This window comes from Pleuronectes platessa, chromosome 9, assembly GCF_947347685.1.
Source record: "Pleuronectes platessa chromosome 9, fPlePla1.1, whole genome shotgun sequence".
Taxonomy (NCBI): domain Eukaryota; kingdom Metazoa; phylum Chordata; class Actinopteri; order Pleuronectiformes; family Pleuronectidae; genus Pleuronectes; species Pleuronectes platessa.
The window spans coordinates 13640833-13658834 of NC_070634.1; the positions used below are offsets into that span (position 1 = coordinate 13640833).

At 45.6% G+C, this 18002-nt stretch overlaps 2 protein-coding genes across 3 annotated transcripts in view; both read right to left on the reverse strand.

The window, feature by feature from the left end:
* Nucleotides 1-18002, reverse strand: part of tle2b (TLE family member 2, transcriptional corepressor b) — a gene marked incomplete at its 5' end in the record, with an annotated part of 76326 nt that overhangs the window by 5834 nt on the left and 52490 nt on the right. For both annotated transcript variants that reach the window (XM_053430053.1, XM_053430052.1), the window contains 7 exon segments: nucleotides 888-1035; nucleotides 1597-1844; nucleotides 2157-2406; nucleotides 3352-3428; nucleotides 4512-4681; nucleotides 5112-5262; nucleotides 5547-5714. In XM_053430053.1, the coding sequence (XP_053286028.1) occupies nucleotides 888-1035; nucleotides 1597-1844; nucleotides 2157-2406; nucleotides 3352-3428; nucleotides 4512-4681; nucleotides 5112-5262; nucleotides 5547-5714 (1212 nt within the window).
* Nucleotides 14320-17327, reverse strand: LOC128447742 (paraneoplastic antigen Ma3 homolog). The gene is made up of 2 exons (XM_053430054.1): nucleotides 17028-17327; nucleotides 14320-16562 (listed from the first exon to the last, which is right to left on the reverse strand). The coding sequence occupies exon 2, from the start codon at nucleotides 15999-16001 to the stop codon at nucleotides 14349-14351; it is 1653 nt and encodes a 550-aa protein (XP_053286029.1). The 5' UTR covers nucleotides 16002-16562; nucleotides 17028-17327; the 3' UTR covers nucleotides 14320-14348.

Genomic DNA, 18002 nt, shown 5'->3' on the forward strand with positions numbered 1-18002 from the left:
GGAAGAGAGTAAAAAGAGAAATGGCAGAGTAGGAGGAGGTATGGAGAGAACATAAAGGGGCAGAAATGAAAACACAGGTGGTTTGAGAGAGGATGTGAGGAAAGATGAGGGAGGAAATACGATAAGGTCGATGAAAGAAAGAGATCAATGGATGGAAGAGAGGGAGGACATGTGAAGGAATGAGGGGATGTAAGACATCAAGGAAAAAGGATAGAGGTGATGAGTGAGGATTGGAAAGAGGGAAGATGGAAATGCAAAATAGAGGTAAAGATGAATTATTGAGGAGAGACATAGTGGGAGAGATTAACAAGAGAGGGAGGGAGAGAGGGAGAGGGGGTGGATGAAGAGAGGCGGTGAGCGAGAGAGAAAGTCATTACACGGTGGATCGAAACTCATCTGACAACTGTGGTCAACTCTATAGCTCTGTTGTGACAGTAAGGGGTGAGAGAGACAGTGTGTGTGTGTGTGTGTGTGTGTGTGTGTGTGTGTTTGTGTGTGTGTGTGTGTGTGTGTCTAAATCTATAAAGTGAAATCATGCTGTTGTGTTTGAAAATGTCTTTCTGCTGGTGTGTACTGTTGTCAATACTTGCAAGGTGAGGTCATGATGTGTGTGTTTGTGAGTGTAAGTTTATTTGTGAGATGAACCTTGTGGAAGATTTGTTTGTGTGGGTGTATGTGTGTGTGTGTGTCTGTGGGGGTGTGTGTGTGTGTGTATGTGACCATGAACCAGTGATGTACTGTGACTGCGCCTGAAAAGAAGAAAAATTAGGTGTGTGTACATGTGTTTATGTCCAAGAGATTTACGTGTTAGATGTTGATTTTTATCTGAGTGTGAGTGTGTGCGTGTGCGTGTGCGTGTGTGTGTGTGTGTGTGTGTGTGTATGTACCTGCGAGGTGAAGTCATGCTGCTGCAGCTGCCGTCCCTCTCGGAGGTCCCAGCAGCGCACCGTGTTGTCCAGCCCCCCCGTCCACAGCTTGGTGCCGTCGTTGGAGATGTCGATGCAGCTCGCTCCGTCTGTGTGGCCCTGGAACTGCCTGCAGGGAGGGGACACACACACACACACACACTGGAGGTTCAGAGATGAGATGAGTGTGCACACACCTGCGTGCACACTCACTCTACAGACTTCCTAGGTGTTTCTTTTTCTCTTTTCTCATGGAGATGTCAGACCAAATATATTTTAATCCTCCCCTCCCCTCGGCCCCTATTGCCCTCACACCACCCACATCTGACTCTCTCTCCTTCACACAATCTTCCCTCCCGTTCTCCTTCTTTCTTTTAGTCTTTCCTTGCCAAACTCTGACTGTTTCATCCCATCCATATCCCCTATAGCTAGCCCCGTCCCCCCCAGCTTCTCACCTGACCCTGCAGTTACCTGAGGAGGCCCCAAACTGCCCCCCCTCCCTCCTCCTTCCATATTTTATTGACATTCCTCTATTTACTTCTGCTGTTGTGTTTCCACATCCTGCAGTCTGCCTCCTCTCCCCCTCTGTGGTCTCTCCTGACAACAATCTATTTGTGTTGTTTAGACACCAATATTTTTCATGTTCTTTTCCTCCTTCCAGTGTCCTCTCTCGCTCTCTCTCCTCTCTTACCTGACCAGCGTCTGGTTGTGAAGGTCCCAGACGACGATGTTGCCGTCGCTGCAGCAGGAGAAGCAGACCTTGTTGTCGGGGGAGATGGCCAGGGCGTAGCAGGCGGGGGCGGACGACGTCAGCTCCGCCTTGATGCGGGGGGTGGGCGTGGCCAAATCCCAGATGGACAGCGTGCTGGCCTCCCCGCCGACGATCAGGGTTCGCCCGTCGGGGAGGATTTTACAGGAGCGGATGTAGTTGTCCCTGTTCTGATTGGACCAGATAAGAGAGCCAATTAGATTATGGCTGCTGTAACAGCATTTAGTGAGTGTGTGAGGCCTCATGGGACAGATGACGATATAATTGAGGGCGTGGTGGAAATGAAATTGGACATTTTGATGATGACAGTTATCAGAATTAAGGAGGAGAGACAACGCAGTCAATAAAACTAAATAAGTTTACGGAATATAGTGTACATACAAGTTTGTCTGGCTCATGTGTAAATCAGTGTGTCCATCTTTATTTCAAACACTTAAGTATGTCTCTGTTTTCCCTCCTCCCCCTCCTCCCCCGTGTCTCACCAGACAGTCCAGCTGGGCCATGGGGCTCTTGCTGCCCGGCTGGCTGATGTCCCACACCTTGACGCAGCCCTTCCCTCCAGTGTAGACGTGTCGTGTGGAGGTGCTGATGGTGACGGCGCACACCACCTCCCCGTGGTTCAGGGTGTGGATCTGACGTGCGTGGCGAGGGATTCCCGGGCCCAGCAAGGCGTCGGGGGGAAAGGGCACCGGCTGCATCTGGCCGTCTGCGCTCACATGGAACGAGTAGGCGCTGGAGTGAGGAGGGGGGGAAAGGGAACCAAAAAAAATAAATCAATACTTCAGATCTATAGAGCTCAAAATAACCTGAATTTGGACGGGTAGGTACTGGGAAGGAGATTGATGTGCAGGAGAAATGGGCTAAAGACAGATAGGACAAGGTATCAATCAATAAATGTGTGAGTGCAACTAGAAGACCTACACATAAGTCAAGAGCCACACACTTCAAATTTGCAAGTTGTGAAGTATGACACCACCACAATGGCCTCAACACTCCAGTAACATTTGCCTCAATTCTGGCAATAACTTGTCCCACAGTGGCCGTGGGCAGGAATACAAAATGGCAGATTGTTTTACAGGGCAGAGTCAGCGTGGCATGCTAATGACCGATCGATACTGAAGCAGTTGGAAGGCGAGGCTGGTTTATGATTTCAAATTAGCCCTGCATAAGTGATTTGCTGCTCCACAACAAATGACGAAAACAACAATAACCTTCAGTCGGCAAAGGTCGCAGAACATGTGCATGTTGTGTTGGAGAACGAGCTCTGGACAACATCTCCAGTATCTCATGTGGATTCCCAACCATGTGGGATTGATTATTATTAAGCTCAATTATCGCACATTTCAATCTTAAAGGTATAGTTTCCCGAAAAATTTTAATTCACTCATTATCCACTCACTGCTGCAAAACCACACACACCCTCGCCCAAGGGCACATTCAGGATGCTCGTTCACAACGCTACGTCTGCTAGCATCGCTACTTCGGGCTTTTGACAATTAATTACAAGTAATTTTTTTTAATGAACTATCCCTTAAATCACTATTAACAGAAAAGAAAACTGTTCAACTGCCACTTGACTGTTTAATTTACATTTAACCCGACAGTGAATCTCAATTCATGTTGTACATGCTACAATGAAACTATGTGCGTATATGTGTGTGTGAGGTTAAAACTCACGGCTTTCCTCCAGAGGAGCCAGGCAGAGAAGAGGACAGCCCTGGTGCTCTGAGGTGAGATCGAGACTCATACGCCACCTGGTGGGAACAAAAGAGTTACGCAATTAGGTGCTCGACAATAATCTCTATAAACAGATGCTGGATGTGAATATGAAGAATCTGTAGGCGAGAGACAAGATTTTCGTTTCTAGTTTGACCAATAATATTTGAGTAGCTACACAGTGGGTGTGAAGAGAAGAAGAGGTTGAACATATTGACTGAAATGCATCGGCTTGAGTTTTTTTTTATGTATCTGCATTCTGCTCAGCTCAACCAGTCCAGGCAGATGGCCGCCCACATCGAGTCTGGCCCCTCCTGAGGTTTCTTCCAGTGATTGAGGGACTTTTTTCTTTTCACAGTCGCCAAAGTGTTTGCTCTCTGTGGGAACTGTTGGCTTTCGCCATAATTTGTATGTCTCAAACTTACTATATAAAGTGCCTTGAGATTATCTATGTTATGATTCGGTGCTATAAAAATAAAATTGAATTGAACATGAAGCTAGCTGTAAATTGAAATTAGCCAAACTGACGCCTGGACCCGCACCTACAAAATGTATCGCTGTTTATGTTTTGTGTGGAGAATGTTCGACACATGTGATAAAAGAGACTAGTTAGGCTGTAAATGGTGACAGAAGACTTAGATATAGACTGTCTCCACCAGAAGCCTCAAAATATTGGTCTTTCCTCTTAGAGGCTAATTCATTGTCAAACGATAATCCGCAGACTCCCAAATTTGCTTGATAAAGAATTAACAAAAAAGGAAGTTGCACGAAATTCATTCTACAACAAAGTAGATTGAAAACAATGGAGTAAGAATATAACAAAGATCTGTGGTCTGAAAACTGTGCAAAGTATGTGACTGTTCTGACACTAACGTGCTCCACAAGTTAACATTTGCCATTTAACTGCAAATCTTCTCTCTCTGACTGTCACTCCTCATCAAAGTGAATCAGAGGATGTAAACATGATACGTTTGGATGTAAAATGAATGCACAACTCTACCTGATAACACAGAACACATTAATCTAGCTCTGAGGCCATGCTTTGACAGTCAGAAGGTGAGACCTGATACCGAACCATAAATCAAACCTTGACAGGGAAGAGTAGTTTGGCCTTTACTCACCATGGGGCTTCGGGAGTAGGCACTGGCTGCCGCACTGATTTGTGGGGACAGAGTTAGAGCCCCGCCGAAACCTCCTGGGCTGGCCAGCTCCCCGTTCAGTCCTGCGTGGGACACCACGCCAAAATGAGCTGGGTATGAACCGGAGGGCAAAGACATGGGACTGCGGAGAGCTAGGGAGGGAGGGAAAGAGGAAGGAGGGATTGAGGGATGGAAGGAAAGAGAGGGAGCAGTACACAGTACACGAGCACAGTCACAGGGGGGCTGAGAAGAATGGATAACCTTTTCTGTCAGTGAACTTTATTTGATTATTCGAACCAGGGGGCTGTCCAGTACAACAATGGTTTTCACAGCTGGTTACAGAGGAGCAGATAGCGGTTAGGAGCCTTGCTCCAGAGCACAAAGTTAGTCAGGGGAATCTCACTTTTTGTAAGGAAGATTATGCAGATAATTCAAGACAGTTACAATGAAACTGAGAGAGGATGTGTTATGGGTCAGGGACGAACTCATTAAATGCACGTGTGGATCTGGATCAGGGGGCGGATCAAGACATCTTTTACTTTGGGTTTTAAAATGTCATCTAGCCGTTGTTAGCAGTCTCACCGAGGGGGTCTGCACTGGTGGCTGCTTTGCTGACCAGACGAAGGCAGGAGGTGCTAGGACCAGGAGCTCCAGGGGTTCCTGGGGTAAGGGCCTCACGGTGGGAAGGGGACGGGGTGCCAGACTTAGACAATGGAGACTGGGACTTATCCATCTGTAGAGAAGTCAAACAAAAGATTTGGCAAAACATATCACATGGTTCGGTCAAGCCTTCTCTCATTATCCCAGTTTAAACATATCAGTGATGGCATCACGTGTAACAGAAATGGGACATAGACTACCTAAAAGTGTTAAGTGGAAAAAACAATTTCTTAAAGAAAGGGTCTTACTAAACACATTAAAAGTAAACACATGTCAGAATGAAGGAAAAGCAAACAAATATTCCAGGTCAGCAGAGAGCAGTAAATCCCCACACTGCTCTCTCTCTATCTGTCTTACCTGTGAAAGGTCCTTGGCCTTGCCTGGGGTGGGGCTGCGGGGATTCGGGGTGGAGGGGGCCTCTCCTGTGCTCGAGCAGCCCGGCAGCTCTTTCCTTAAGGTGGGGGCCCGGTCTAAACCGTTCCCGTGTGGGGAGTGAGGAGGGGTGCCTGGGGGAGAGTTTGGCTCCTGGATGACAAAGACAAATGGAAAAAGATGATTTAGAGTCCTGGCCTGTTTCCCGCCTGTGAAGGTCACACAGTGCTGTGACGACTTTGTGGCTTCATTTGAGTCTCGGCCCTCAAGGTGCTGAGTTCGGGTCTGTCAGGTTCAGTGTCCACTTTGCAGCATTTCATCTCTGAGATGTCTTCTCTTAAATGAAGCGATTCTCGTTTATAAAAGGTGCATTTCCTACACACTGGTACTGCACCGACCATTCAAATACACACAACCACACGTTTCTGATGGATTGTTTTATAATGTATAATTAATGTTTACCCTGTTTACAAAATATAAAATCATTGTCATTGTGTCCAGAGTGGTAAAATCCTTCCTGGAAAAGTGACACAAGCAATGTTTTGGTGATTGATAAACCTTCACAATTTTATTCTCCTTAACCTGGATTGAATTTGTACTAGTATGACACTCAGTGGTGTTTATATCTCTGACAAGGTCCAACACTCCCATTATGAAACCACATTTAAATTCACTAGATTCTATTTTGATCTGCACCAAATTACACACACTCACAAATATCAGTGATATTTTTAGGGATCTGGATTTATCCCTTGATCTGCACAAAAGTTGTATTGGTTCTTCCCTGACTCGTCCCACATCCTTCAACCAAGTTTTGTGGTAATCCGTGCAGTAGTTTTTGTGTGGACAGAGATGAAACCTGGTGGTAAATACCTAAATCACCAAACAAAGACCATTATAGCTCCATATATCTCTCAATGCAGGACTGATTTCTGTCCTTTTCTTCCTGTATTTTGTCTCATATCTTCTATTTGAGCTGAAACGCTGCTACACAGAAACATCTCTCCCAGTGGGCCAGCGTGTGCAACAGCTTTAATGGACCACAGACACAGTTTACTCAGTTATAACAGCTGGCTATAAATAAAGTTCATTTTATTTATAGGAAAATGGTTCAGATTCTTACTTAATAGTTACAGAATAGCGTCCGCTGTCACAGTGTGTCTGGTGATTTGTAAGGGGACTCAGAGCTCAGAGCTCAGGGAATATTACATGAAACAGTGGAGTGTCACTGTTGCTGGTGGAGTCGTGTGTGGACCTGGAGATAATGTTGCTTTTATCACTGGAAACACAGCCTCCACTGTGGAGCCAGCACTGCCTCTCCCAGAGCAGAGTGCTGGAGTAAGCACTTCTCACTGGGTCACACTGCTCAGCATGGACATTTTAGTGTTTACGCACACACACAGACACACGCGCAATCACATGCACACGCACACGCACACACACACACACACACACACGTACACACAAAAGTCACGTAGGCACACACTTAGACGGAAAAGGTGATGTACACAAACACACGCACAGGCTTGCATGTATGTTCAAACAAATGCATGTGCAAACACACACAGACACATACACACACATGCACACACATTCACAGACAATTCACCAGAGCCCATCCCTCTCTTTTTCTGCTATTACCCACATTTGTCAAAATGTTTTTCCTCTCTGCTTTTGTACCAGTTTCCAAATCACACAAGAGACCAGTTTCGCTGTTGTGTGTAATATCAAAATACAGAGGGCTTAGATAAAACACACTGTATTTTTGTACACTGCGTGAAGTATTTAAAGAATTAAAATATTCCAGGGGCATAAACGGCTTTGCATATATTAAACTAAACAGACTGCAGTTATCTAAGAGAAGAGAGGAGGGAAGAACGAGGTGGAGAGATGGAAAGGAAAGTACAGAGGCTTCAAGAGGTTGGAAAGAGAACTCAAATATACACAGATGAGGTAGATGAAAAAATAAATGTGTGGACCAAGGATTATTGAATGTGTGTTCGGACTATAGGGTTGTGCCATATCATTGTCCATCCCTGATAGTTTACAGTAATAGTCACAAGTTTGAACCCAGTAGAGTTATCAATAATATTCAATTTAAAGGAACTGCAATTCACCTCTTACATCCAACACCAGGGCTGCGTTCAGCCCGGACAAAGTGTAAAAAAAACTTAATTTTCATAACCTGTGCACTGAACACTCAATGATACGCAAGAGTCACAACTGCAGCAGCTGAGAAAGCATTTCTTGTGTTCTTGTGGAACAAGTTTAGAGGATAGATGATATAAGTTTAAATACGTTTTCAATGCTTCAGAATACTCTTGATGTTACAGTCTCTGTTTTGCCTTCGGAAATATATGCTTCTACCACCTTCAACTGATACGACCAGCTGCTTTACATCCATTGGGTCACTGCCTTTTTATTATGGCAGGCTTTATATATACTGTATGTCGCTGATGACCCCAAATGAGAGAAAACGGACCTCGAAGCCTGTTGCAAACCAGTTTGAGCGAACATGTCGTTCATTTCGGAAACCGCAGCAAAACAGTGTAAAAGATTTTGAGATTGACCGTGCCTCAGTTCTGTTTCTGAACACAACCTGCTAAATCCCTTCCACAGCAACATTCAGGTCAGGTGATTCAACATGGCTGTGACTCTATACTGCCATGTCTGAGACGGAACGTCAGTAAAACTTTGGATCAAAGTCAACTTTGACAAACACTGACGAGTCATGGTTGTATCTCTTTCAGGACATTAAGAAAAGAGCTGGAGAAAAGTTCCCCTTGCTTGGAAGCACCTGTAACCCCTCTTTGCCTTATGAGGTTACAGGTATATTTGGGTTTCGGTTTCAATTCACAGTTGGACCAGTTACCAGGATTCTAGGTTAACGCTCATGGAGCCCAGAATGGAACATCAACATTGACCACACTCACACAAAATATGATTTCAAAACTGTATTGTTAACAACAATTTTCAACATGGAAAATAATAAAATGCGCGCAAAATAAAATAGAAATAGAAAGAAATGTCTTTATGGTCTTCTCTTCCTTGATATGAGCTCAGTTTGTATCGTTGGGGCCCTTTGATCTTTGTGTTTCCTACCACACCGCAGGTTTGGGAGGTAGTTCAGTTGACTCTGTTCCTTAGTTCCGGCTCGCCATCTGGTTATCTCCAGCGGATGTCTGGAAGCCGCCTGGTGGCTATCCAGTGCTGGTCTCCTATCTATCGTCGACTACCGGTGTCGCTGATGTCCCCTCGACATCGAGCGTCACCAATTCAAATCCTTCACAAAAACCTGACCTGTAGAACAGGCCACATTCATACATATCAGTAAATTACAACAGGCCATTGTTTCTCAGTTAAAATAAATAATAACATAAATATGACCTATATATTAATTTAAATCAATTAACAAAAATATATTATTCACATAGGTCTCACTTTACCAGTGAATGAAATAAAAAACTCAAATAACTCAAAATAGCCTTTTTTGCATCAATTGTCCGAATTAAATAATGAAACAAGGTGTTATCCCCCTTTTTCTCTCCTTCCATACAATGCACACAATAGCTTAACATTTAGAATTACCCCACGTTGTTAGCAGCTAACTCGTGCGTTAGCTCAAGTTCAATGCTCATTCGCCTTGGTCGCTACACTAGCGGCTAACGCACAAGGTATCAATTTAGCAATTAGCGACAAGTTAGCACTGACGCACACACACCTCTACTCGACGCTCCCCACATTCAAAAGACACATTAAACTCACCGCCGAGCGGGCAACATCAACCGTGGACTGTTGAGTCAGCTCGCGGTGTTTTTTAACTACTTCTAGATATTTTCCAATCAGAGCGTTCCTCGTGCAACCGAACGGTGCGTTCTCTCCTCTCCCACACAGAGTTTTGCGTACCTGCAACGCCGCTGCACCGTGACGTCATGACGCACGTCTCTCTCCTCTCTCCGACACAGTTAACCCCATAAATGCCAGCTATCGCTCTCTCACACATTCATACAAAGTAATAGCGGACTTTTACTCTTTCTTTTAACTTTTTCACAGCTTATGAAGCCTGGGCTACACTCTCCCCCCCTGAGCTCATGCCCGTCCCGGGACATGGCAAGGGTTGCGTAGTTACTACCTGGGAAGTTGAGGAAGAGGAGCCTACAAAGTTCTCACCCAAAGCAGTGTCAACAACTGTGGATAAGTCACGAAGAAATGACTGCATCATAGCTAACAATGGGCTACCTAGTTCTGTGTATGTGAGTCGGTTAGGTTGGCCCTTAGTCCGAGTTGAATGTCGACCAGAACTAACCTGTTCTTGCTCTTGTGTATCAGATGTACATGTACCTACTGTCTGATTGTCACCAGTGTCACATGGAACGTCTGGAGATGTGTCACATTGTGTGTCAGTACAGTCATTTTCAGTAAAACCCATTGGTTCAGCCGTTGCGGCTATGTCAGTAATCGAATGTACAATGTCACTTGGCTGACTATCAGCCTGGTCAAGTACCAGAGAGGCGTCTGTAGTACAGTCAAGCCTAAAAGGTTGTTTGTCAATCTCAGGTAAATAATCAACACGCTGAACACTTGGAGTACTCTCAACAAGATGATCAAGTGGAAGTATCTGACGTTGTGCATCTTGCTCAAGGGATGTCCCTTGATTAAACTGAGCTGTGTTCTGAAAAGTTGGGACCTGAACACTTGAAGGATCCCTGAACCAGTAGATAGGAATGATCTCATCTTCCTCCTCGTCCGAGGGGATTGTTTCATCTGGGGAAGGATTTGCACGAGTCGACGGCCTACGCTTGCCGGACTGTGGGACAGGATGGCTGTCCTCTGTTGGTAAGTAGCCACACGGAAGTAGTAAGTCCCTATGTAATGTCCTTAAAGGACCTTCACGGTTCTCAGGCTTCACTGTGTACACTGGGAGTGTTCCAGCTCTGCTTACCACAACATGGACAGTTGCTTCCCATTTATCAGAAATTTTGTGCTTTCCCCGTAAGCGGACATTTCTGATGAGAACTCGGTCTCCAATATCCAAGTCCGAAGCCGTTACACGCTTGTCATATCTTGTTTTGTTTCGACTTGCTGTTTTTGCAGCATTTGCTGTTGCCATTTTGTAGCTTTCCTGAAGACGAGACTTAAGAGTCTGAACATACTGAGAGTGCGACATGTGCTGACCACCCTGCACAGGCAAACCAAACGCGAGATCGACTGGTAAGCGAGGCTGGCGGCCGAACATGAGCTCGTATGGCGTGAACCCCGTCACCTCGTTCCTCGTACAATTGTACGCGTGAACTAGCGGTTTTACAAACTCACGCCACCGAGACTTCTCTTGATTCCCCAGGGTACCTAGCATGTTCAATAAGGTGCGATTGAACCGCTCAACAGGGTTCCCACGAGGGTGGTACGGAGTTGTCCTCACCTTATGTATTCTAGCTACTCTGCAAAGTTCCTTGATCATGTGGGACTCGAAATCAGGTCCCTGATCACTGTGGAGTCTTTCCGGGAACCCGTAATGTACAATGAAATTGTCCCACAGACACTTCGCCACAGTTCGGGCCTTTTGGTTGGGCGTTGGTATGGCAACCGCGAACTTCGTAAAGTGATCTGTGATGACAAGGATGTCTTTTGTTCCACTACTGTCGGGTTCCAAAGAAAGGAAATCCATGCAAAGTAACTCAAGAGGTCTCGTGGTGTTGATATTGACCAACGGTGCCGCTTTCTCTGGCAATGCCTTTCGGCGCACACATCTGCCACATGTTTTCACCTTCTTTTCAACATCTAAAGCCATCTTTGGCCAAAAGAACCTTGTTCTGGCAAGATCTAAGGTACGATCAGCACCCATGTGTCCCATGTGATCATGTAAGCTCACCAAGACCATGTCACGGAGCTCAGCTGGCAAGACCAGCTGATAAGAAGTCTGGGCGCCGACTTGCCGTCTTCGGTATAGCACATTATTGAGGAGCTCAAGACGCTGTAGCTCTCTCAATAAGAGTGGAAGTTCTGGGAGTTCGCTCCGTAGCGTGGGAGGTGGCTTCTCCCCGCACTCAAGTTGGTAAATAACATGCTTCAAACACTGATCAGCCCTTTGTTTGCTCGCTAACTCAACTTCAGTTAAGTGAGGGATGAAAGGCAATCCTCCAAGCTGGTCCTCTTTCCCATAGCTGTCAGGTACAGCTCTCGTGGAGGTGGTAAGAGTTTCGACCAAAGTAGCACCACCATGAACATAAAGATTGTCACTGTAGACAAATTGCCTCTCACAAATGGCTTGAACAACAGCTTGGTCGACAGCATCGATACTGTCCGGGTCAGAGAGATGGTCGCGCGCGAACTGACAAATCCGTTCCCTCTCCTTCAGCGACTTGGGATCGTCTGACAGTTCGCCATGAGGTCTGCGCGACAGTCCGTCGGCATCTGAGTTTTGTTTTCCCGGTCTGTACACAAGCTTGAATGAAAAGGTAGACAAGGTTGCAAGCCATCTATAACTCGTTGCGTCGAGTTTTGCAGTGGTCAAGATATACGTTAATGGGTTATTGTCAGTAACTACAGTGAAGTGATTTCCATAAAGATAGTCACAGAATTTTTCAGCGACTGACCACTTAAGTGCCAAGAATTCCAGCTTATGGGCTGGGTACCGGCTCTCACTCCGCGATAGCCCCCTGCTCGCATAAGCTATGACCCGGAGCTGACCTTCTTGTTCTTGATAAAGAACAGCACCAAGGCCGCTGGTGCTGGCATCGGTATGTAGTACATACGGCTTTTGAGGATCGGCGAAGCCCAATACCGGAGCGGTGGTAAGCGCTTCAATGACCTGCTTAAATGCCTGCTGACAAGCAGGTGTCCAACGACCGCCAAAGGGTGCCTTTGGGTCATGGTAAGTCTGATCGGTTGATGGTTTCAAGTTGGATTTCTTACGTGGAGGTGGGTACCCGGAGGTCAGGCCGTGCAAGGACTTCACGATGTCAGAGTAACCCTTCACAAACCTCCTGTAGTACCCTGCAAAACCCAAGAATGACCTCAATTCTCGCAGGTTTCGGGGGACTGGCCAGGTTTTGAGAGAAGCAACCTTCTCTGGGTCAGTTTCAACCCCGTTCCTGGAAACGACATGTCCGAGATATCGGACAGATGTTTGAAAGAAAGAACACTTCTCAGGTGAGAGTTTTAGACCAAACTCCTTCAGACGACCAAGAACTTTCATAAGTCGGGTTTCATGCTCCTCCAAGGTCTTTGAGAAGATGATCAGATCGTCTAGGAAAACCAAGACTTCCTGCAAATGCATATCGCCCATGCATTTCTCCATTAACCTTTGAAAGGTACTTGGTGCGTTTGTCACACCCTGAGGCATCCTATTGAACTCCCAAAACCCAAGCGGGCATACGAATGCTGTCTTGGATTTGTCTTTCTCCTCGACTTCAATCTGGTAATAACCAGACTTCAAATCGAGGACCGAAAACCACTGAGAACCTGAAAGTGCAGAGAAGGTGTCTTCAAGCTTGGGAAGTGCGTATGCATCCTTTATTGTCTGCAGGTTCAGCTTGCGGTAGTCAATGCAGAGTCTGACGGTACCGTTCTTCTTCTTGACAACCACGATTGGGGACGAAAAAGGTGACTCAGATTCCCTAATTACCCCAGTTTGTAAAAGCTCTTGGATATGCTTGCGAACAGCTTCAACATCAGCTGGATGTATTGGCCGAGGCCGCTGCTTGAAAGGAGTCTCATCCGAAAGCTTAATGTGATGTGCCACTTTATCTGTTCGCCCAAAATCCAAGTCGTGTTGCGCAAACACTTCTGGCATGTTATGAAGTTTCTCGACAATGCGCTCTTTCCAATCGGGTGGGATAGGCGAATTCCCAAAGTTGAAGTGCAAGTTTGACTTCTGAGATGACTCAGCATCGGCTGGTTGATTCACTTGCTGTTGGGACAAGACGCTCTGGTAAGTACCGATGTCTGCAAGTTTACACCCTGCAGGGATGATCACATCATGTTCAGATACATTACTAACGATGACTGGAAGCTTGAAGGGTCGCTGGTTGGGAAAGTCAACCAAGCAAGACTTCACTATTAACCCGCCAGGCAAAGTAGATGAAGATGAATGCTCAACAACAACAGTCTTCTCATTCTGGAAGTCGTTAGCTACAGTGAAACCTTCGATGACAACGGTCTTTCCAGCCGGAACGACCTCTGGTTTCTTTTCTTGTAGCTTCACCATGCCATGGCTATTGCTAGCCTGTCTGCGCCTGAGTTCAAGGACCTTGATCACAGCTTGGTAGCCGTAATGGGCTGGCTGATAGTTGGTTGAATCACCTTCTGAAAATGTGTCATACAAGACATCCATGGTGTTGGTGCCTATAAGCACAAGAGACTGTGAGGTGGCCCTGATATCAGGCACAACCAAAGCAAGGGTAGGTACCTCGATCGAAACACCAAGCAACGCCTGTGGAAAGACAACTGTCATTTCAATGTAACCTTGGTAGGGCACGGATTGTCCGTTTGCTCCCTCTACCTCTAGGAGATCGTGCAAGGGTTTGATTTCTTGTTCGGCTAGGTGCTGTTCATAAAATGAATGAGGAATAGTGGTGACCTGTGAACCTGTATCAAGTAGACAGTTAACTTGTTTACCGTTGATGGTCACTTCAGCTGTACTTCTGGTACCTACCAACCCAGAAGGAAGCTTAAAGGAGTGGTTTCTTTTAGAGTGTTCTGAAATGGTAAACTTTTGAACCTTGTATTTCTTTGAGGAACGTGGTAGCTTCTCTTCAGCCCCTGTCTGCCCCACGACAGAGACTGAATCTAGTTTAAAGGTAAGTCAGGGCGGTTCTGTTGTTCCCACCTGTGCTGTCTTTCCTCTAATTTTTTTCTCTTTTCAGTCACTAAAGTCGGGTTTGAGTCATTGGTGCAAAATGTTGATACGTGTCCATCCTCCCCACAACTAAAACAATACCAAGGTCTGGGTTTGTTTGTGTAGTTCTTTCTTGGTTGTTTCGTCATGTCTGGTTTTGTACTGTGTGATGTTGACACTCTGCTTTGTGTTTTTCCTGCAGCCCCTCTATCACTAAACCCCCCAGGCGTCCTCTGAGCCATTAAGGTGGTTAGCTGACTCTGGAGGCTAGCTACCTGCTTCCTAAGATCGTCAATAGCACTGGGCTGGGTCTCTGGGTTCTCTGTTGGCTCAACAATACAGCTACTTTGTGACTGGAGCTGAACTCTCTGCCTTGTGGAACCTACATGCTTCCTCATGCGACTAGCTTTTACTGCCTGTCTGTCCTCCTCAGTACGTAGCATTAGCAAAAGCTCTGAGAACGGAGGTGGAAGATTTTTCTTCTGCTCAAGTTGTAAACTAGAGAGCAGAGCAGTGTCCCAGCATCCTCTACAAAACTGTTTGAGGAGGTGTTTACCTACTTCCCCTGGTACGACCCCCCCTCTCTTAACAGCCTGGTTGAGCGTGAGCTGCAACCGCTGCAGGTAAGCTGATGGCTTCTCGCCTGGATCCTGGAGAGTACTCATGAATTGAGCAAACAGCTCTTCTCCATCTTCAACTGCACCAAAAGCAGAATCTAGAAGTTGCAAATAGGCTGAAGGCAATGAATTGGAGCACAAGCCTCTTACCACATCTGCTGCAGGTGAAAGCAAACTCTCCAAGATCCTTCGAGACACTTGAAGAGGAGACATACTGGGATCATTCAAGAGAAGGTCAATGTGCGAACGCCAAGTATCATAGTCCACTTCACTATTCGGTCTGGGAATTTTCCCTGAAAATGAGCGAAGTCGGACTGGGAATGAAGAGGAAGAACCTGCATCCCCCCTCCTCACAATGTGTTCAACCACAACTTTCTGAACCTCTGGTGGATTGACGTCACTCGCAGAAAGGGATAGGACTCTTCTTTGATCAACAACTGGTGCTGACATAGCACTGTTTTCACCACTGTCATCCTGAGGGGGACCTGAGAAAGGACTGGTGGGCTGTGGGGACTCTACAGGAAACTCACCGAGTACTAGAGGCGACGGCTCGTTTGCAGATTGCATGCTTTCAACATCACTACCGATATGCATCATCATCTCTCTTAAGACTGCTTCGTAGTCTTTGCCGCTTAGCTTTGCTAGCTCTTTTAGCTCTGTCAGGTAAGTTTTTGTAGCACTGCTACCTAGCTTAGAAGTGTAAACACTACTTAAAGCCTCAACATTGTACACAACATTTGAATCACTTTTTAGTGTGTGTCTGTATGGTAAAAGTGACTGCATAGCTTGTACAGCTGAGCCACTAGCGTACTCGACGATCAGGTTTTTGTGTAGATCAGAAGACTCATCCTCAACCAAAAGAGTGCGCTGAATGGCACCATACTTCTTAAGGAAATCAATCACTTCTTCAACCTGAACTGACTCAGTTATTCCATCAACGATGACTGCGTTGGGAATTTTAACACTTGACCTCTGGATAAAATCCATGTTTGAATAAAGCAATATTGATGTCACCTAACTGGGCTCCTGGCTGGCTCGCCACTTACTGTAACCCCTCTTTGCCTTATGAGGTTACAGGTATATTTGGGTTTCGGTTTCAATTCACAGTTGGACCAGTTACCAGGATTCTAGGTTAACGCTCATGGAGCCCAGAATGGAACATCAACATTGACCACACTCACACAAAATATGATTTCAAAACTGTATTGTTAACAACAATTTTCAACATGGAAAATAATAAAATGCGCGCAAAATAAAATAGAAATAGAAAGAAATGTCTTTATGGTCTTCTCTTCCTTGATATGAGCTCAGTTTGTATCGTTGGGGCCCTTTGATCTTTGTGTTTCCTACCACACCGCAGGTTTGGGAGGTAGTTCAGTTGACTCTGTTCCTTAGTTCCGGCTCGCCATCTGGTTATCTCCAGCGGATGTCTGGAAGCCGCCTGGTGGCTATCCAGTGCTGGTCTCCTATCTATCGTCGACTACCGGTGTCGCTGATGTCCCCTCGACATCGAGCGTCACCAATTCAAATCCTTCACAAAAACCTGACCTGTAGAACAGGCCACATTCATACATATCAGTAAATTACAACAGGCCATTGTTTCTCAGTTAAAATAAATAATAACATAAATATGACCTATATATTAATTTAAATCAATTAACAAAAATATATTATTCACATAGGTCTCACTTTACCAGTGAATGAAATAAAAAACTCAAATAACTCAAAATAGCCTTTTTTGCATCAATTGTCCGAATTAAATAATGAAACAAGGTGTTATCCCCCTTTTTCTCTCCTTCCATACAATGCACACAATAGCTTAACATTTAGAATTACCCCACGTTGTTAGCAGCTAACTCGTGCGTTAGCTCAAGTTCAATGCTCATTCGCCTTGGTCGCTACACTAGCGGCTAACGCACAAGGTATCAATTTAGCAATTAGCGACAAGTTAGCACTGACGCACACACACCTCTACTCGACGCTCCCCACATTCAAAAGACACATTAAACTCACCGCCGAGCGGGCAACATCAACCGTGGACTGTTGAGTCAGCTCGCGGTGTTTTTTAACTACTTCTAGATATTTTCCAATCAGAGCGTTCCTCGTGCAACCGAACGGTGCGTTCTCTCCTCTCCCACACAGAGTTTTGCGTACCTGCAACGCCGCTGCACCGTGACGTCATGACGCACGTCTCTCTCCTCTCTCCGACACAGTTAACCCCATAAATGCCAGCTATCGCTCTCTCACACATTCATACAAAGTAATAGCGGACTTTTACTCTTTCTTTTAACTTTTTCACAGCTTATGAAGCCTGGGCTACACACCACTCCACAAAGCTTGAGCTCTCTAACACAGAAAAAAACGGGTGCTGTTTTCCACAAAGGATAAAGTAAACCAGGATGCCACTCTACCATGTCTTCAATGAATATCATGCCACTTAAATGGTGAAGATCTAAAGAGGATAATCCAGCAAAACACAAAACAAGGAATGTGACGGTCAAGTACTTCAGTCTGAATGAGACTAGAAAAATACCTTTCTGCAAAGTGTCATTCATGAGTATTTTTAACTACCAACTATTGCTTAATTTGATAATATTGAAGATAGCTATTTTTCAGTTGCTTTCTATTTGTCTACATAGCTTTCAGGCTGTTATGAACACACCACCTTGATAATGGTGAATCCCCCTCCCCCTTGTGTAATCGGCCATGGTGATGGTGTGTTACTGTAGACACTGTGACACGCCAGCTGGGTCGTCATCACCCAGCCCGGGTTTAGACAGACACTCGACGAGAGGAGAACACAAACAGCGGCTGCTGATAATGAGCTTACATAGCAGCTCTTCCTATTTACAAGGAAATTGCTGCAGAGAGCTGAACCAGCTCCTCACCTGCTGACTCATTTCACAACTCACGCACATCCACACACACACACACTACACACAGCAGACAGGCAAAAACACACCAAGGTTATTATAGGTGAATGATATT